This window comes from Amblyomma maculatum, chromosome 1 (assembly GCF_055883805.1).
Source record: "Amblyomma maculatum isolate TAMU_Amacu chromosome 1, ASM5588380v1, whole genome shotgun sequence".
Lineage (NCBI taxonomy): Eukaryota > Metazoa > Arthropoda > Arachnida > Ixodida > Ixodidae > Amblyomma > Amblyomma maculatum.
The window spans coordinates 418,810,249-418,831,374 of record NC_139344.1 but is presented as its reverse complement, the minus strand read 5'-3'; the positions used below and the strand labels follow the sequence as shown (position 1 = coordinate 418,831,374).

General features: G+C 43.7%; 2 protein-coding genes across 2 annotated transcripts; one reads left to right on the top strand and one right to left on the bottom strand.

Moving 5' to 3' along the window:
• Positions 1-1,767: 1,767 nt before the first annotated feature.
• On the bottom strand, positions 1,768-4,057 carry LOC146209201 (sulfotransferase 4A1-like). Its single transcript, XM_084587369.1, has 2 exons — positions 3,941-4,057; positions 1,768-3,202 (listed from the first exon to the last, which is right to left on the bottom strand). The coding sequence occupies exon 2, from the start codon at positions 3,046-3,048 to the stop codon at positions 2,098-2,100; it is 951 nt and encodes a 316-aa protein (XP_084443495.1). The 5' UTR covers positions 3,049-3,202; positions 3,941-4,057; the 3' UTR covers positions 1,768-2,097.
• A 15,905-nt stretch (positions 4,058-19,962) lies between these two features.
• LOC146209200 (sulfotransferase 1 family member D1-like) lies at positions 19,963-20,916 on the top strand. The gene has a single exon (XM_084587368.1). The coding sequence runs from the start codon at positions 19,963-19,965 to the stop codon at positions 20,914-20,916; it is 954 nt and encodes a 317-aa protein (XP_084443494.1).
• The last annotated feature ends 210 nt before the right edge of the window (positions 20,917-21,126 follow it).

Genomic DNA, 21,126 nt, shown 5'->3' with positions numbered 1-21,126 from the left:
TATCTATCTCAAAGACCGTAGTACCTTGGCTATCTTCGAAGCGTTGCTGTTTTTTTTGTCACTTTTATGCTGTGTGTTGGACGTCGAGCTGTGCATGCCTTGCGAGGTTTCTTGGGAAATATTATTTCAATAAAGCACAGTTGTTAGTTCTAGCTTCCGTGTGTACATCGTCTTCCTTCGTCTTCGTCCCTTGGCTGGTTTTTATTCTCTAAGACTATGTACCAACTGACCCAGATTTCAACCCTCGTTCAATGCCTACATTTGTTTTGCATGCGACAGCAGCCTCCAACTTGCCTTTTTTTCTCGACCTTGATATATGGTTTTGAACCAGATGATACTATGTGCAACCTGTAAAACTAACGGGTAAATGTATTTGCTGGGTTTGATAGCGAGCGTACGGCAATCCATTAAGACTGCTGATAAGAAATATGGTATAAATTGAGGTTTGCTTGGGTGCGTTGCTTATTTTACTACGGTCTGGCTAAAGATGGTTGTTTCAAAGACTTAAGTGGGTGGTACGAACTTCCTTTCGTAGGTTCCTGAATTTAGTCTTGTCTAGATGACCCCACTGTGCTGCACGCCGGTTGGATTTTATATCTTGAATGAACTTCATGTTTCGCCCACCTCCAAACGATTGCACTCAACTTTCATTTGCACCCTCGGGGCGACAGATGGCGGACCATATCGCACCAACTACAGGATGCACTGCTATCTGACTGGGCTCGCCATGGCCAATGACAATAGTACGAGCTTTCAGTCCTCGAGCATTGTGCTGGCATGCATTGACATTAACCCTCGAAACCAGTAATATAGGTATATTACTCATCATTGACAATGCTGACAGAAGGGGCACACCTTAATGCGCTCCTCACAAAGTATAGCGCAGCGGGCCCTACGATAGCCGCCAGGTTTATCTAACATTCTCGCTGACTATTTTGATGCAGTTCAGGAAATTCACTGAAACTCTGCTTAACTTCAACGATTTTTTGGGTGCCGGCACAAGCTGACATAGAATGCGAAGAATGGACCAACAGCTAGGTGCCGGCAGCAGCCCACAAGATGGTTGCCGCGTCGAACGCACCATCTTAGCGGGTGTACACATGTGCCCGTTTAACACCTCAATCTCTAAGAAAATCTTGAAAGAGCGAAGCCGCAGGCCCTTCATTATATCCTTAAAAATATATAAAGAGACGCAAGGGTTTATATTGCCGTTTATGCATTCGAAATTCTATTCAGCCGGTGAAGATTAAACGTCCTGAGTGTGTCGCAGCACGAGAAGTATCGAACTTCGAGATGAAGTGTTAAGAATTTGTTCAATATATGCAGCACAATTCTGACACTTATGCTATTTACATGCATTGTCTTCTTTGTTCTACATCAGGGTGTTCAGAGGCTGCGTGCGCCTTCCATACAGAACTAGTTTTCTTATACGTTCACTATTCTTGATTTGCGATATTTTTGCTGTTAGGATAACATGTTGCGATGGTAAGGAGCAACATCGCGCAAAACGACAATGCAGCGGCAAAGAAGCGATCTAGGGTGGTGCTGCACCAATTGGCCTATAGCCACGCTCGTTTAAGTAACATGTTGATGCGTTTGACGCCCTGTTTGGCGCTTGCGCAATTTGCTTCTTTCTGCTTTGACTTTATGCACTCACAGAAGGGCTTTAAACCTATGTTTTCGCTCAACTCTCTTTTCTGCGAACTCTGCTCCTCTTGCGTTTAGAAATGACCAGCAGGTTTTGGTGAGCACCTACGGTTTATTTTCACTTCCTCTCGGGTACAAGTACGCCATGTACAGCCCCTGTCAGAAGTTTAGAGGCCAGAGGTTTTATTATTAAGCCGCATATTATGGCTTCATTAACAATCGTGGAAGTCGTAGCCATTGGAAAGAGTAGGATGAAAAATCTTCTTGCCTTAAGCAAGTTTTAAAACTTAGGAATGCTTTATAGCCACATCGTATGGCTCAGAAGTAGACCCACTGCAGCTCTAAACATTTAAGAAAGGATGTACTAGCTCCGGCTGTATATGGTGCACATGTCAGCGTTCGCAGTTGATCCAGTCCACGCGCGATATCAACGCGCACAAAATCTTGACTTCATCGGTTGTATAACACGGCGTTTGCTACATCACGCCCCGCAAGTTCCGTTCGGTCTACGACTCTCTTGGCTTCATCCGCTGTCATAACATCTTTCCACGCGCCAACCTTACCACTGTGTACACACCGGACGTTGGACATAGCATCCAAGAAGCCTGAACACTGGACGGATGCGTGAAAAGATTTGACTCCTTCAGAGAACCTAGTGTCTCCTGCAAGCTTCTCGAATGGAATGTACAAGAACTCCTCCATGTATTTGTTGGTCTTGGACTTCATGTAGGAGACGCTGCTCTTCTCAAGGCACTTCTTGAGTACGATTCTACTCTTGAAGACGTTATGTTCGATTCCGAGAAAAGACGAAAGACGTTTCACAGTGTCCTGGAAACTTGAGTGTAGTTCTTCGTAGTTGAGCCAGAAGACATTCGGGTCTTCTCGGTGATCGCACCATGATCTTAAGTGGGCGAAGTATCCGCGGTAGTCAATGGCATCGTTGCAAAAAAGTTCCAGGAAGTCGCTCATTTGACCTTCGCCGAACTCGTACGCCGGGTACGTCCGAAGGCGTCGGAACATGCAGGCGCAGACGTCTCGAGGGTCACGCACAAGGACAATGTACTTTACCGTTGGCGACTTGGGGATGAAGTCGTATGGTAGATGCGACGTGATTATTCGAGAGCTAGGAGCGTCTTCGACTGCTTCGGAGCCTTCAAGCTCTAGTAAAGGAAATGTTCGGAACAGGCTTGCGGCATCTTTAGGCGAAGAACCGTTGTGAAGCAGAACGTAGAGGATCTGTTGCATCCACAGCGTTCCACACTGAGGGTACGTCACGAGGAAGACATCGCCATCTTTAGGGCTGTACTGAAGGCCGGAGGCGATGGCGTACGGTGGGTAAAAGCTAGCCAGACGCAACCCAGAATAGGATCCGTAGAATGGCAGAACACGCTCGTCCTCCATTCGTCGACTCCTTTGATTTGATTTTGGTAACCTGAATTCAGGACTTCGGCACTTCGCTCGGCTTGACGGCTTGTCTCTTTTTTTTTTTTAGCCGGTCACCAAAACAATGACTTGCGTGCGCACCACAGACGTTGAGGCACTTGGGTACGAAATCCTGTTGACGAACCAGGAGAAGCAAGTAAAATTGTATAATTGTAGTGGGGTTTAACGTGAGCTGTCATAAACATTACATATAGCCCGAATATAGTCTGCTTAAAGCTCCTCTGAAAATGTAAATGTTTCTACAAAAGCTGGCAAGCGTTCAAATCTGTATTTTGTGAGGAAAAGGGTGACATGCTGTGAAACACGCCAAGAAAAATAAAACCTGCTCAAAAGAAAACCCAATACATGGCTTTGTCTTCTACGACCATGCTCAATCACATCATGAATGCTCAATCTACCCAGCGAATGGGTGTCGGCTCATGTCACTGACCTTAATGAAACATTCCACTGAGAACTTCAGGACGGTCACTCTAGAGCGCATTCTTACTCTAGTTGGGAGTAAATTGTAGTTGACAGAGAAAGCATTTAGTAAAATATCTCGTACCGGACTTGACGTGTACTCTGAAATCTGAAGAAAAGAAGTAAAAATACGAAAAATGTATACTGACTGCACTAACGAAGTGGTGCAAAGGCACGACTGACAAAACTACGCAGCAGCAGCTAGAGCAGCTAAGAGTAGAGACTGAGCTTCGGCAAGACCTCAATTATCACACCAACTTGCGATGAAACAAATCGGTACATTGGCCACAAATACCGCGGTGCCTCATGTCTCACATGTACACGGAAGAAGCTGCGCATTAAAGACGCACTTGTATCCAAAGCAGGCCGACAGTAGATGCAAGCCGCTTACCTTTTGAACTGATATCAAATTTCGGGATGGCGGAGCAAGGCGCACCAGTCAGCGAATCCGATGCGTTTCGCGGACGCCTCTGGCACTGCAAGTGCGCGTCGCACGGCGTTACAAGCCAACGCTCTCGGCGGCATGCACTCTGTCGGGCGACTGGGCAAGGAGCGATGACCTACCTACACAGGTTTCCTGTAAGAGGGGTATACCACACGTTCGAAAAAACAAACAAGGATAAAAAAAGGAGGGAGGCAGTTAAGAAGGGGTGCAATCAGGTCTCAAAGAAAGCGAGAACGCATAATCAGACTGTGACCGTACAAAGGGGGGAGGGAAGGCGGAGGGTCTGGAAAGCTAGGACAGAGCAGAGTGAGTCAAGAAGCCCAGAAGTAGCCAAAGAAAGAGGGAAGCGAAGGGAAGAGGGCCAAGCGTACAAAACGCGAACACATGGAGGAAAGTCGAATAGAACCAGCCTACGTTCGCACGCTCGAGCCATTTTTGGACCACGGTAGAAACAATAAAAGGAAGGAAACAAAAAGGAATAAGAATAAAAGAGGGAAGGAAGTAATAGCGGAGTAATGGTTTCCCCCTTTCTTCTGAGCTCCTCTTATCTGTTTCTTTATTATAGAGCCGTAGTTCCGCATAGCTGTGCAGGAGGCGCGTAAATATTGCGTCGACGGTCTCGATCACTTACTTCCGGTGTAGAAAATGAGAGGCCGGAGAGGGACGCAATCGCTGAAGCTCCTTCGCGCTGGCACGCAATCATTTCGCTCGCTATATTTAGTCGCTGGCCGACGGGTTCGCACCCCGACTGGCCTTTGAATGACGGTGACGGACGGCTGGGGCCTGCCTAGGTTACCGGGCGCGTGGCTGACGTCGAGAAGTTATAACGTGCCCGTTCCTTTTCTTTAGTGCCTTCTGAGAGCAGTCGTGTTTCCTTAGGAACGTTCAGTCACCGATGACTGGACACAAGGCTTAGGACGCGCAGAAAGAGAGTGCACTGAATGGTGGTATTCTGAAAATTTGAAAGAGAGAAAATAACTGAATTCTGCAAAAGAGTCTTGAAATTAGGTGTCGGTTCACACCGATGCTCATATTCGACACCACGGAATATCCTATCATAAAGAGAAGCTATTGACGCGAGGTATAAAAGAGAAACTATTGTTGGAACATATATGTCATAAAGATATAAATGGAAAGAAGAATAAATCCTTTTCCCACTCCCTATTAATGAAAGTATCATAATGCATTTAATAGAATGCATACATCATGCTTTATTATGACAGTGAACATTGGGAATATTGGAAAAGAGGAGGCTCACCATTGCTGTGAAATACAAAAAAATAACATGTATACGATGCAAAACTTCAGAAGTGGAAGGCCGTTATATATCGCTGCTGGCACTGCAATAAGGATTGTTTGCATAAATTAAGAATAAATTAAAAAGGCGAAGGTGTGTTGCTCTGCCACAGGATGTCTTTCAAGATAACAAAATTCTCTGCATCCGATATCAACCGTTCAATCGAATATACGGATGTAGCTCAACCATCCGGCCAAACGTGACCGCGTCCGCAGTTCTATGTCGTCAGTGAAATGACGCTAACTGGGTATTCTAAAACATTGCAGGCGCTGTTTTCCAGAGCACCGCCGCGTCTTCATACAGGTAGCAAAGTTGTTGCCATCCTATGAGAAGTTCGGAACATTCCATTCGCTTCTGATCTATGTGACGGCAGGCTACGTGCTATGTAGCCCTGAAGGAACGCACCTGTAGCTTGCAGTTGCAGTAAACAAATGTGTTGTGAAATGAGCAAAAGTTAAGAGAAAAAAAAAATGCTTTTTCGGTCTGAAATGCCATGGCGCTGACTTACAAAGCCGCAGTGTGTTCCCAAAGTGAATGCAGTCAAAAAAGAAAAAAAAAAATACGCCAGCGCGTGAACGGGGCTACTGTGTTTACCCTCGCATACTGGTGCGCTTCTAGAAAGGCGGACCCACACTGCCGCGAACGAAGGAATACAAACATGCAAATAAAGTCACAGCGTTAAAGACAACAAACCCCGGAAGTGTTCACATCTCTTTCAACCCAGGGAGCGTATGCAGCTCATTCGATAGAAAAGTTGTCGCTGTAGCAGGCTGTACCCCCTTTTTTGCTTGGGTTTTGTCGGGGGTTGCCGGAAGTGTTCGCAAAGCGGCAGGAGAAATGTAGGTTTGTAATCGACCGTTAAGTGATGGGCTATGGTTTGGAAGCGTAATGGCTGATTGGTAGATATTTTAAGTCATAATTGATTGATGAATAGTTTACAATTGAAATAAATAAATAACTTAAAATAATACAAAATAGTAATAAGAAATAAAAATAATGATAACAAAAACTAGAAAATGATTAGTGATGGTGCCATTGTCCATCCCAGCTAATAAATTGACACTGATGAGTCGTCCGGCCGTAGTTCTTCATAAATAAAATATTAAAAGTGATTAGTCAATGTGTATTGAGTCATTGCGTCGTAGTCCACCGTATCTAAGACTTATATGAAGCCAATGAACGCACGCTATCGCATTTACTGTTAAAGCAAAGCTTAAGCGTCCTAAAATAGTACGTATATTTACTAGGCCTGCTTAAACATTACTGTAAACTGGCCTACTTAAACAGCGATATCTTATGCTATAATTTATATTGGTTAAACCGAAATAAAAGCCGTACAGTGACTTACTAGGTTGAAAAGTGCCCTGATTTTCATGAGATAGGAGAGAAACTGAATGAGGGAAAAGAGCTTTACGCACATGAAATGAAGTTGCTTCAAAGGGAAGAAATCTTGAGCATGCGCTTGAACAACAAGAACCGAGGAAAACGTAAAAGAAGCGTCTCATTCTAGTAGAAAGTTTAAAATGCCGGGGAACAGATTTATCGAACATTCCGCAGTGCACAAACGTAAACTTTACGGCCGGACTGCCAGACCGTATCTGTGAAGTTCGAAAATAAAGTGGCTGATACAACAACGCATCCTCAACCTCAACCGTGTGAGAACGTCATCGGTTGCTGCTTCGGAAAGAATAGAAGCTGTCGTGGTTCGTAGACGAAGGAAGCGAGGATTCAGCAGTTTCTTGCATTAGCATTCACCTGGGAAAATCAGCGAGGGTGAATTATGCCCAAATTTGTAGTGAAGAAATTATAGCACCGCTAAGAAATATCTATGCCGAGTTGACTGTAACACCATTTAGACATAGAGTTCCAGCCCTCATAAAAATGACCTGTAGACTTTCTATAGGCTAAGACTGTATTGCATCATTTACACCTGTTTTCTCTTTCTGTTGACAATCTAAAGATTGCCTATATATAGACTAAAGTCTACAGTCCACTTCATTAAGTATATATAAAGGATGAATGGCTATCCGCGGACTATAGTATGTAAGACCCTTCTCTTCCTTTTACCTGCACACAAATTATAGACTATCTATAGGCTCAGTCATAGAGTCGAACGTTGAGCTAGTTGGTCACACATCTCTTGGAAGAAGGCGTTGTCCTTGTGTTTGTGTGTGCTTATTATGCTTTGTGTTGTTACCTGCTCTGCTGCCTTCTTCCAAGAGATATCAATAGGCTGTCTTTAATGCGTGTATAGGTGGTGTATAAACAAAGGCGTAAGAAGAGTGCATGACCATAACCATATAGAGCCCATAGAACTTATTGACAGAAGTCTGTAGACAGCCTACGGACTCTGTAAAAAAGAAATTTGTAAAGAAGGCCCAGATACTCAATCTAAATATCAGCTCTGAAGGCATCTAGAGTGGTCCCGACCGCTGCTGCCGCATTAAAGCGAAAGCCTTGCTATGCTCATGGAACGAAATCCCGTGCGTGAGAGTTGGGCGACGAATTTGTGCGTCGAATCTGTGCACTGATTTGTCATTTGGGAATCATCACCATGACGTCATCAGAAAAATAAAAACCCTGTGTCCACCGGGAATCGAACCTACATCCTTCGGATCCCCAGCCGAGCGCTTTAATGAGTCGCGCAAAGTCCGGGATCGTGAAATGCACATCATAATTCTCCTTTTCTACCGTGAGGATGATAGCGATGACAATGACGCTGCAATTAGTGATAATGAGAATAATGACAGCAGCAATGATAATGACGATGAATTAAGTTGATAATGATAATGAGAGCAAACTTGATGCACCGAGTGCAGCAGGGATGCTCCGGCTGTCGCATTTTTTTAATAACGTTGTTTATTGCTCCAGGTCACAATAGAATATGTAAAAAAATAATAAAAGGGGTAATCAATCTGCAGTGTATAGATTCCATAGTGCTCTCGGATGCTTAAGACAAGAACGACCACGTGAAGTGAGAAGACAGCACGAATTAAAAATAAAATGAAATTTGGTATAAGATATTGTGCGGCTCACCTCTCCACAGCATGGTTATGTGTCACTTCGGGAGGTTGAAAATCGCGATTTAAAACTATTAAAACTATATTTGAAACCTGCTCAAAAATATGCGGTTCAACCACCGCGAACACCTGTGATACCTGCGATTCAGTCCAGCGTATGTGTTACCTTTCTCATTCCGCACACAGCACCGGAAAGCGTGCAATGAGGCATGCTCTGGCCCGACGGAGCCATGGCTGTGAGTTGTGTCACATTTCCGAACTGAAAGAAGAAGAAGAAAAAAAAAGGTACCGGTGCAGGGCAATCACCGCGAAAATGTTCAGCCCACCTGAACGTATACGGGAAGTGATGATCCTAAACGTTCATTTTAAACGGCGAACAGACCTTATTACTTGTATAGAATCCTAATTCCACTAAACTCTGCTACTCTATAGATACAAACCCGCGAAGGTACACCCAAATCTCGCGCACTGTTTAATAGTCCAGTAGCCAAAAATAGTTCTCAAGGAGCCTATTCGTTGCGATAAATCACATGGGAATCTGTTGCCTGCCACAAGAATGCAACTTCAAGGGCACTAACTCGGTGAGTGAGCAGGAATTCAGTGCCTTGGAATTCAGCCTTCGAGGGCTGATGCTTGTTTTCTTCATTATATACAAAACTTGCTACAGTTGAGGAAAAACAATCCTTTCCTTTTATTCTTCACATGAACAGGAGTAGCTGCGCTTCAGTTGTCCCGTGCTCCTCAACTTCATTGCAGCAAATGTCAAACTGAATTGTTGCTTCATACGAGTTAGTCCAATTAATGAAAGAGGCATCCCTTTTTTTCTTTAAAAGGGTATGACATCATGCCATTACTGGAAGAAAGCGACCAATAGCGTTCCAGTGCTTAGATTTACGGCATACACAGAAATTAGGTTGAAAGAAGCGGGGTTGTCGTCTAGCTGAAGGAAACGACTAAAAGTTCGTGTGGATAGAATTACAAGTTTGCATTATAGAACGTTGTATTTAGCGCATTCATCCGGTGCTCTAGTATGAGCAATACAGTGCATGAAATATATGCATTAATTTATTGATCATTTTCAAAAAAAAAAAAATAAAAAAATATGGAGATATACGAGCCCCCGCCGCGGTGGCGCAGTGGTTAGGGCGCTCGACTGCTGTATCCCTACCGTGGCGTCTGCTTTTCGGTGGAGGCGAAAAGCAAGGTGACCGTGTGCTGTGAAATGCCAGTGCACGTCAAAGAACCCCAGGTGGTCGAAATTTGCGGAGTCCTTCACTACGGCATCTCTCAGAACCAAAGTCGCTTTGGGATATTGAACCCCACAAACCAATCCAGACCAGATATGTATGAGTGCTTTCAGAAGTGAGGATAACATTATATCAAGAGAAGAGTTATTATAATTAAGTAATCGAATACGAAGGAACGAACATGGCTGACAGTCATACGGACATTGTGAATGGTAGAGCGAGTTGACGTTAACTTGTAAGCTCGCTTTCGAGAAAGTCACGATTTAATGACACGACCAATGTACTACGCACTTGCATTGTGAGTGTGCGCGTATAATGATTGTCAATGACAGTCGTAATATTGTTTTTGAAAGGCAGCGACAAATTTTGACAGTAGCGCTTCCCATTTAGCCTCTCGAAGGCATTTAATGAAATCCTTACAACGCCAATGTTTCCAAATACTGTGGCCTGCTCCTTAAATATCCACTATAAGACGCTGCGCTTTCGGTATTGGTGCTCGATAGACACGCTTGAGGAAATTTTTCTCCAACCTGAAAACCGGTTCTGGAGTGGATTTATTTTAAATCTCCGTAGAATCTTTTGCATAAGACTGTTGAAGTTGAACGAATGTTAAAAAAAAAAAATAGTAGAAAACCTTAAGCCAGTTTTCTCATCTGCTTCTTTGTTGGCGAATGAGTTTGTACATTTCTACAAGACATTTATTTAACAAGTATACTGCGCATGTGCGCTTTTTCCGGACGGAGCTAAGCGACATTTTCGTTGTAGCTCTCCGGGACGGCGTGTGGACAACAGCACACTCTGCGCTTTAATTGCCATTGCACCTGATGGCAGCAGCTTTCTGCCTCGTTGTTTATTGTGTTCATCTAAATGAAACAGGGAAAGCAGGCTCATAAAGCTTCGAGGGGCGTTAGGCTGATTCCAACAGGTGCTGCTGAAAGGGGTTGCAGTTGCGGCTTGGGGGGAGGGGGGAGGGGGGGGGGGGGCGACCGCTACGAACGCTCTGCACTTGCTACTCGAACCTTCATGATACTGTAGCAAAGGACAAGAAAAAACGCTGTTCACCGTAAGTTTCGCTCATTTTGCCAGCACAGAGTCCCAAGACCGAGCGCCCTCAGAAATGTCGCCGGAAAAAGTTTGCATCTGTTGCCGCCTAATTTCGCCCGGTTATTTTCGGAGCATCCATCTATCTGTAGGCTAGTTACGAAACGCTTGTTTTCTTTATTTTTTTCGCTATTGCGTTTGTTTAAAAGCAGCCACGAGATTGTTGTTATGATCCAAATAGACACCTAGCTTACCATCAAGGCATTTTAGCATCGTTAGTTAGCTGTGGCGTTTTCCTAAATGCACCGGTCACAAGTTCGTGCGTCAACTAAAATGATAAAATGAGAGGCGAATGGGAATGTTTAGGGCGCATCAAATAAGTAACGAATAAATGTTGACAAACACGGATCATTGAAGAGAGAGAACCACGGAGAATAAGATTGGAATAGAACAAGTGCTCTCAGAATAGGACTAGCAGCTTACAGGAATCACTCAGCAAGAAAGTGCAGAACAGTTGCATCTGAACAGTACTATGGGGCTGAAACGCGGAGGCTAACTAAAAGGGTTCAATTTAAGTCGAATACAACTCAGAGGGCTGTGGAAGGGAAAATGATAGGTGTAACTTAGGAGATAGGAAGTGTGCAGCGGGAGTCAGAGAAATAGCTCGAGGCAATGGCTTTCTACAGAGTGGAGTAGGGATGTACTCTGTCCTGTTTTCGTCTCTCTAGTCCTGTCTCAACGCTAAGTTTTTCGCTGAACAATGACCTTCTAGTGGAAATCAAGAAGAAGAAATGGGCAGGAGCAGGACATGTAGGGATAAAAGAGGATAACCGATGATCACTTAGGATAACAAACTGGATTCCAAGGGAAGGAGAGCGTAGTAAGAGGCAGCAGAAAGCTAGGTGGGCGGATGAGGTTAAGTTTGCATGCGGCAAGTGGATGCAGCTAGCACAGGGCCGGATTAGATGGAGGGATATGGGAGAGGCCTTCACTCTGCAGTAGGTATAGTTCGGCTGATGATGGAAATGTTCTTTAGTTTTAGGCCGATTTTGAAGGGTTTGCTGCAACATGCATTCTTCTTTCTGTCAGAGTAGCTCCGGTGTCACACACTCGTCATTTTCGCAGTACGGTCTTGAATATGCGTGAATAATGGTTGAGCGCAAGCTGCCGTTTTATTTTTATAAATAATATTGGAAAATATTTTTGGAAATTGCTGGCGGTATCGCGACATAACCGCAGCTAAATGACAGCACTGCGTATTATCAATGACCGATTTTCGACAATATAAAAGAAATTCTTTCACATTGCCTGAATCTAGCCACTGATTTTATCGCCATTATTGCTACTGTGGCTGAAACAGGTATGAGAAGAGCGTACTCGCATTAAGTGCGCAGCCATTACGGATCTCTTGAATATGATCATAAGAACTCCGCTTGCTTTTCACCCGCAGCATTATATAGGGCAGAAATCGCTGATAAGAGAGCCTAAAAAAGCAGCGCAAAGATTAATCTGAGTGCCTTTTTATTCTTGGAAAGGAAGGGGGGGGGGGCACATTTCAGAGCATGATTTAAAGATTAACGGCAGGTGAAAAGCACCTAAGATATTGCATACTTTTGAAAATTGCCGTTTTTGATGTACACTGATCAACAAGTACAAGATAGCTAAATCTCTAGCAGAATTTTCCGAACTGCGTCCACGATTGTTATGTTCTACACCTTTCTTTGACCGTCATTCTCACACCTGCCGAAGCACAACACCATTCTGGCGAACTACCTTGCCGCACAAATGCAACCGGCTTAAAATGAAGCAGTGTGCCAACGCACATGGGACGGCTGTCTGTAAGCAGTGAACTCCGTGCGCTGACGCAGCGCTTGGTGGAGCAGCAGAAGTAGCAAAAAGCACAGCGGCGGCGGTGTTGTTAAGGTACCTGCTGACGAAATCAATCCATTCTGCATGGACGTGGCATCGCTGTAGATTTCCACATTCTGGAGCATCTCGATTCTGCACAATACAGGTGCGGTAGATTTTTCGAAGGACGCCATGATCATCAGCCCATTCTCCCGCGGTTGGGCTTGAATGTCTTCGTAGGGGAGCAAGAGGATATTGGGGTCGCTGCGTGGTTCATTCGGACACTGGGTGTGGTCGAGGTAGTCCACATAGTCACCCGAGATGAAGATATCGAGGAAGTCGTCAAACTTGCGGTCAGCGAAGTCATATCCCGTGAATCTCGTCTTGTGGCGGAATAGAGACACCAAGCGTAGAAGTGCAAACGGGGCATGAGGTGGTTGGGAAACTGGATTTAGATAACTCATCCCGAAGCGTGTCCCGCACGATTTTGGCGCCAAAGGTATAGATAAACGGACTACTTGGGAAGAATTCTTAGGCGAGGGCACGGACCTGTTGAAGAGATGATAAGATATAGGAAGCGAGATATGGTGCATCAGTTGGCATACGTGAGAACAAATCTGCCCCTAAATGGTGACCTAGCTCTGAAGGTAGAGAGTAGCATTTTGACGGCGAAGCCGCATTACTGCGTGAATGCCTTTGTGCTGTGGCCGATTTGGGTGACGGGCACCAACAACGTCCATGCTGGATTCCTTATGTCATTGCTGGTAAAATAGAATGCTTTGAATATTTCTTAGCCTTTATTGTTTAGTGGAAATACAGTGTTCTGCAACTTGATCGAAACCGTTTTGACAAATTCTTACGCCTCAACGGGAGATACATTTGCTGTGAAACCGAGCAAAAAGCTTGCGCTCTGTTTATTCTTTTGTGGCGTAGCAAGTCTTGCATTCGTGCTTACTTGGTTTGGCTGCCCATGATGAGAAACCAGAACCGTCTGTGACGTGATGCGAACGCAAATTTTTAGGTAAATGGCAGCGGTGGCGCCATCTAGTATGATTAGCAAACGTGCCCAGCTTGCCTGCGCGCTTAAGATCCGTGCACTTTCCTACATCGACTCTAGATGCCGCCACAACTGCCTTTTTTTCCCCTGGAAACTCGGCCCTGGCGTTTTTTGCTCCTCAATCTCGCCGCAGACGGTTCTCGGTTTTAATCACGCGTGGCAAAACCAGGTAAGCACCATTGCCAATCTTGCTACGTAACAAAACAAAAGGGCCAACAGCGCGCAAACTTTGTGCGCGGTTTCAGCGGAAATGAGCCTCCGGTTCAGGAAGGAAAATTTTTGAAAACGGTTCGGATAAAGTTGCAGAACACTGTAGAAGAAAGTGCAGCGAAATATTGTACCTTAGAGCGATGCTGTCAGAATGTGCGAAGTGTGTATTTGGAAGGCTAAATGTACTTCTTCAAACTATTTCACGGAATTCAGAGCATTGACTTCGAGGGCAATTTCCTTATCCTTGTCGTAGTTTAGCAAACCAACGAATGACTGCTAGGCGGAGATGAGAGGACTGACATTGGGGACGGGGGATAAGAGATAGACACATTGTTGATTAACAACAAATTCTTTATTGCGAAAACAAGGCAGTAATGTAAATTAGCAGGGCAAGTGAAAACACAGAATTGAAAACAATTGCGGCGTAATCATGATCGTGATAGACACACGGTCGCTATAAAAAGTCACTGATTAAGAAGGCCAGGTTCTTTGGTAATTGGGTCACTGACGGTTGGCTGACACATATTATTTATTTATTTATTGATACTGCGATCTTTTACAAGACCTTCGCCGGGTAGGCACACAATATGGAAGTACATTAATGCTAGAAACAACACAACGATCTTAAATATGTCATCATACTCGCGGATATGAAAAGAGTATGATATCAGGCATGAGGCCCGATCTTTATATTTAGCGATGATTGTGTTCCCGTTCAAAAACGCCACGCAGCTTTCGGAACCAGCCGAATAAGGTATACTATGATTTTTCGGCATGAATGATTTCCTATGTCTTTCTCGTGTTCACGCCCAAACCAAACATCTCTTGCATCACGCCACACACTGGCGCAACGCCCTTCTTCCTGATGTAGAATCAACCACATGACAGTGGACTCCAGATTCCTTCCTGCCTCCCATGACCTGTACTAATAGTTGTCAGCATGGTCACATCTAGAATGTGTAGCCTAAAATGAAAACAATGATGAGGCAAAAATTATCTATAGAATATTTATCGGCTGTATGCAAACAAAACATGGTCATCTATAGATAGCAATTTCTTAAGCTAGCGTATTAAAAGAAAACTTACAATCAGTATTTGTAGTCTAGTCATTTCATAATACATTGCAGGGAGATTGATATAAATAAACAAGACGGATAGATGATTTCCTGGGAAGAATGGTAGCGTTTCCACAGCACGCAAAGATGACTGCATTCGTTTACAAGAAAAGCAACTGCGGTAACGCCCTATCATGACATGTTTTCTGTGCGGCGTATCAGAGGAGCCGCGCAGTCACGTTACTGATGATGTCCGCTCTCACGCTGGCAGGTCGCGGCCACTGCCGCCTAGATAAGCCTCGCACCCTTAACAAAAGGCAGATTTTTCGCAGTACAAAAATGTTGCAGTCATGATAACAAATTTTCCTGGTTATGCTTTTTGCTGTTATGTAAAAGCTCACTGCTTTATTTCTTTGTAGAACTTTTGTTTGTTTTCAATGGGGACTCAAGCCCACAGGATGCACGCAAGCGAAAGAAATAAGTGAGGCAACATCTTGCTCAGAAGCTCGAGGACTTTCAGAGGCAAGTTTCCGTCTTAGCAAGTGTTCGGCAAGTCTTGGCAAGTGTGCAATATTAATTGTAAGCCCTGTATTTCCTTGTGGTTGCTTTGTTTTTCTTTTGAAATTGCATCTACTTAATTTATTTTGAGCCTCTGAGTGGCAACTATTGTATTTGTAATATTGATCTAATTGTTTTTCTGTTTTTAAAATGTTATCCTCACATCTTTTTAGCATTTTTTTCCATTCTTCGTATTGATAAAACGATGAAATTTTTTTTCTTAAATGTAATTCCTGTATTTTTCTCGGGGTTTACGAAAAAGTGTTTGGAAAAATTTACGAAGCTTTTCGCAGGAATAATTCAAGGAATATGTGGACTACATTTTTTCACTGCTTTTTCTTAATGTGTACGTGGTCCTAGTGCTTGTTCAATATTGCATTCGTTTCAAATTGTCATTAAGCTTTCAGTTGCAAAATTCAACGTTTTGTCGTGTTAGAAATGCATGCTTTTGTACATCTGAGATCATGCCTCTTTCGTTCTTTGACCAGCAGTACTATCGGAAGAGATGGGGAGTATTTTTGCTTTCAGATCATTGGCTTCACATTCTTTGCTCATTCTTTGCGATATTTTAGAGTAGGTACTCGTATGTTTCTTTGCATACTTTTCAGTACTGTGGAGGGATTTGTTATGTAAGTAGTCGTTTGCAGGCTTGAATTCTTGTATGCATGCATTAGCCTCTGCCTTTTTTGCATCTCTTGTCGAGGTCTGTTATTAAACATTTCATTCTATGAAACTTTCAGAGCCAGCCATTGTTCTTTCAATGTTTGTTTTCAGAGTTCTTGCTCATTGTATTCTTAGTCTGTAGTTTCATAGGTATTTTTTTTCTTCATATAATTCATTCCGTGCTATCCTGACAGGCCAATAAATGTACACATGAGACGCCTCCTGGTCGTTTTAATGAGCAGTTTGTATGCTTGTTTGTAGGGTTTTAAGCCCGAAGCGCACCAGGCTATCAGAGACGCCGTAGTGTAGGGCACTGGAAATGTTGACCACCTGGGTTCTTTTTTTAACGCGCACTGACATCTCACAGCAACACGTGCGTCTTGCTTCTGTCTATAGTTCGCCAGTAATAAAGTGTTTTCGAATAATTTACGAACAGTATCCATTATATTGAAGTTTATAAGACGCTAGAGTGCAAATTTGTTATCCTAATTATCTTTAAATGATGCAGGCCTCGTTTAACACAAAGGACAAGAAACGAAAGACTCTTCCTTGCGTCTACTCATTATTCACTTTACCTGTGCCCCCCTACCCCTCCTTTCCTCTGAACTTCGATCTTTTTCACCCGGTCTTTGATCCTTTACTGGAACCACAGCCGTCGAGAGTTTGACGTGACTGCCACAAGTTTGACGGAGTCATGAAAGGAGAGTGCATATTTTTTCAGCGCGAAATTAAAGACAGGGCTAAAAGAGGAGACATACAAGGGACGATGGCAAGCTGGGGAAAACGTCATCGCAAAGCCATCTGGAGGTGCCCCATTCTATCGACATGCTGGTGGCGCTGTCACTGCCCCCGTCGCGTTCGCTGGATAGCATTTCGATGCACTTTTACTGAGCTCCGCCACCGGCTAAGTGTTATATATTATTTTTACTCCCGACTGTAGATATTCAGATGCCATGGCACGCGATAAATCACGCATTCGTGGCATACTCAGATAGAGTCAAGTAACGGGTGTGAGTGAACTTTGAATCATTTTCATCTGTTTCATGTTAAGTTGTTAAGTAAAAAAAAAAAAAAGTAATACAAGCATTGAAATATGTATGCACTAGTGCCCCAAAATAAAATAGAGCACGAGAATGTAGAAACATTTGTCTTGCTACGCGCCCTAGAAACGCATGTGCATGTGCACTGCCTGGGTGGAAGTGGGACATCCGGATGTTCTGTTTGACACTCTTGGTGTTCGCCTCATCAATAGCCCGGACGAAAGAGAATGCTTTTTCTACAGGCCCGTGCTCCGTTTTATTTTAAGGGCACTAGTACATCAAAGAAAAGTGAAATGAAACACTGGAAATTCTGTTCGCTTTATGCATTTATAACTACTAACAGATGGCGGCCGCCCCGTGGTGTACCGCTCGTGACAACAGGGTTTTATAACTGGCTCTCTACAGATGGTCGTTCAAGTATAAACACCTACATGTCTTGCTTTTCAGTGCGTATAAATCATGAGTGTTTTACTTTGTGAATTTAAGCTGTTTATCATTTGGACAATAAAGAGAAATAACCAGACACAGCAGATGTGGCTGCTACCTAAAAAACCCCTCGGTCGTTGCTTTCAGTCTTTCAACTCCGCTACATGTTTTGCAGCGTTTGCAAGCAACGGATCACATCCTACACCAAGTGCCATTGGAATTGCTTGCAGCCTGCAACAACGTTTGCCGGTATCTTTCTATTTGCCGACATCAACGCAAGGATTGAATGCGCAGCCTCACCAGGAACAGGTCCTTCGAAGAATAGTAAGACGGAAAACTTGCCATATTTTTTCTTGCCTTTCGGATAACGGATGGGGCGCTGGATGAAACAAAAGCCAGCTTCAACTATTCTTTCTCTCGTACGGCAAAAGCTGCCAGCTTGGAGGTCAGAAAATTTTGTTCCTAGCAAAGCGTTCCAGCTCAGCAAACTATTCGAGGAAAAACTAACCGCACGCGAAAACAATTAGAACGCACAATCATATATAAATATTCCAAGTATTTTTGAACTGGAGAGGAGGGAGGGGGAACAATTTCTGAACTTACGTTTTTTTTTTTATGTCGAATCTTTACAATAACAATCAATATAGGTATCAGCAGATCGTCCCCCTACAAGCTTTTAATTATTGGATATTGATAAAAGAGCACGTGCCCCAACCTCTTTTTTTCCCATCCTGATTTATTTGTTACTAGCGCAGGACAACTTTCAGAGCCAAAAGTTTGTTACAGATCGAAAAATTAGCTAATTGCATCAATATGTTAAAGAAATCTTAAAAAGTCCCACTATTGCCTAGGAGTTTAAAACAAACCGAATAGGCCTTCTATGCCACTCAATTATTTTTTGTGAAGGCAGTAGAAAGTTCAGAACAAAAGGTTTTTACTCATTTGGATCTTAACATTTTACATTAATATGTTCATAAATATTATCCTACGATATTCTAAGAAGTCCTAACAATTATTTCCAAAAACGCTTTTTATTCCGTCTCCATGATAACTTTATTATCTACTCCCTCCAAACGCAATATAATTATAAAATAAATTTTGCCACGCATCGAACGCTTAAACTATTACAGCAACATGTATATAACAATACTCTATGATATCTCGCACTTCTCACACGCATCCTGTTGGCTTTTAAGGAGTCGCTCTGGCGAGCCTCAGAGTACTGAAGCGAAACTAAGCCTTCGGTGAATGTAAGCACGTCGGCGTCTATTTTTTTGCATGCGTGAATCAGAAAATCACAACACAAAGCAATTCTTAACCTCCACCTCAAAACTCAACCTAAAGAGTCCGTGGGGTCTGTAGGATGCCAAATGCACAGTAGCAATAGCTATATTAAGGCGAAAGCCTCTCTTGGCTCATGCGTGCCGTACAAAGAACTTGTGATCAGAAAACGTCTCGAAATACTGTCCCTTCGATCCCCAGTGAGCGTGTAAACCTCCACTCCACGCAGGGCTTGTGAGAAAGCGATCGTAGTTCTTTTTTTAGTGTGAAGATGATAGTAGCGATGACAATATATATGACTATGCCGTGAGTGATATTGATTATAATGATTGTAGCGATGATAATGACGCTGCACTTAGTGATAATAATAATGATGGCAGTAGCGATGACAATGACGGTGCATAGTTGATAATTATAATGCAGCGACAGTGATGATGACGATGATAATGGTGGTAGGAATGCCAATGGCTATGCTGTTATTTGTGAAAACAGTCTGGTAAAGTGGATTTCGCCATTTCCGTCCTCAGCAGCCTTAAGAGCAGTCTGCAGCCATTTGCTACTACTATCTAGATATAGTACGGTGATCTCTTCTGAGTCCACCCGTACTGAGTTGGTCGCAGTTATTGCGAGGTACTGCCTGCACGTTCTAACGTAGCCACTAGAAATAAGAGAGACACATTACTCCTGTGGCACGTTCTTACGGATTGGTTGAAGCGGAAATTTATATTTATGCTGGGTGCTGGGTGACCTTCAAATAATGTGGCTAACTCTATGCTAATTACTGTGCATGAAAAATAGAGGCACTAATTAATTAGTAATTGAGCAAGCAGCAATACATGTGCATAAGCGAGTGAGGATGTAAAAAGGGAAGCTGCAGACAGGAACCATATACACTTTCACATCATTTCCTTATAGGGGATGCCTAAGTGTCTCCCACTCTTTTTTTCCTTTCTGTCCAGGCGACGGCTTTGGGCGAACTCCCTATAACGGCTCACGTCGTAAGAAAGGTTGGTTACGTTCTACAAGGTTCAGCCGAATCTGCGATTAACGAGTGTGAAAAACATTTTTATTGGATCTTTTCAAATGCTCGATTCAATTTTGTTCACTATATCAGTCTACAGATTTGGATAATTGACAAAGCTGTTCATTCTGTTTTCAGGAATCAAAGAGACACAGAAACTTTGAAGCCTTAAAATTTCACGGATAAGGACACATAGAGTCCAGCATGGCCGTCGTCGACGTGCGCCGGCCTAATGGCCCGCTATACCAAGACATGGACGGCGTACTGCGGTTAAACCCAAACTTCACTATAGAGAAACTACGCTCAGCACTCAGCTACAAACCGCGGCCTGATGACAAGTTTGTCGCGACATATCTGAAGTGTGGCACCACATGGACGCAGCACATTGGATTCCTCATCTTCAACAAGGGCGTGCCCCCAGCCAGTGGTCTAGAGTTCTTTAAGAGCAGTCCATTCATTGAAATGCTGGGCGCTGACAGTGTGCGAAACATGGTGCGGCCGGGAATAATAAAGACTCACCTTCCCTACCACCTCACGCCCATGCACCCGGAAGCGAAGTACCTGTACGTATGCCGCAATCCCAAGGACATCTGCGTGTCCCAGTTCTACCACACGCGGGGATTCGCGGGGTATGATTTCGTTGACGGCAAGTTCGACGACTTCTTCGAGGTTTTCATTTCGGGAGAGACCGACTACGGCGATTACTTTGACCACGTTCGGGGCTGGTATGAGCACCGAAACGACCGAAACGTGCTATTTCTCCACTACGAAGACATGAAGGCCCAACCGCGAGAGAATGTGCTCAAGATAGCAGAGTTCTTCGACGAAGACTACCATAAGTTGCTTCTAGAGAACGAAGATATCCTCAAGGACGTGATCAAGTACAGTGACATTAAGTCAATGAAGAATTACGCTGCTCGGAACTTCGCAACATTCTTCACCAAAAAATTAGACGAAGATGCCCCGGAAGGCCTTAGGGTATTCCACGAGTTTTCGCAGAAGAATGCTTCCACTGCTAGCTTTATCCGGAAAGGTATTGTGGGTGATTGGAAAAACCATTTTTCTTGTGAACAAAATTCAAGGATGGAGAAAAAGATCCTGGAACGGTTGTCAAACACCGATTTGATTCCAGTCTGGAAAAAGCACGGTGTCATGTAGTATCATTCTGATGTTCACTGCATATGTTCGGGGCATGTCCACAGTGACAAGCTTTATTAAAATTTCTCAGTACACTCTGCATACAAAATTACTTATAAGTATTTTGCATTAGTCATGGTCATGAGTGCCAGGAAGGTCGATGCCAGTATACTTCGGATCTAACGATGTTTGCACGGGTTTTTTCCCAGGAGCTAAGACCGATTGATCAGC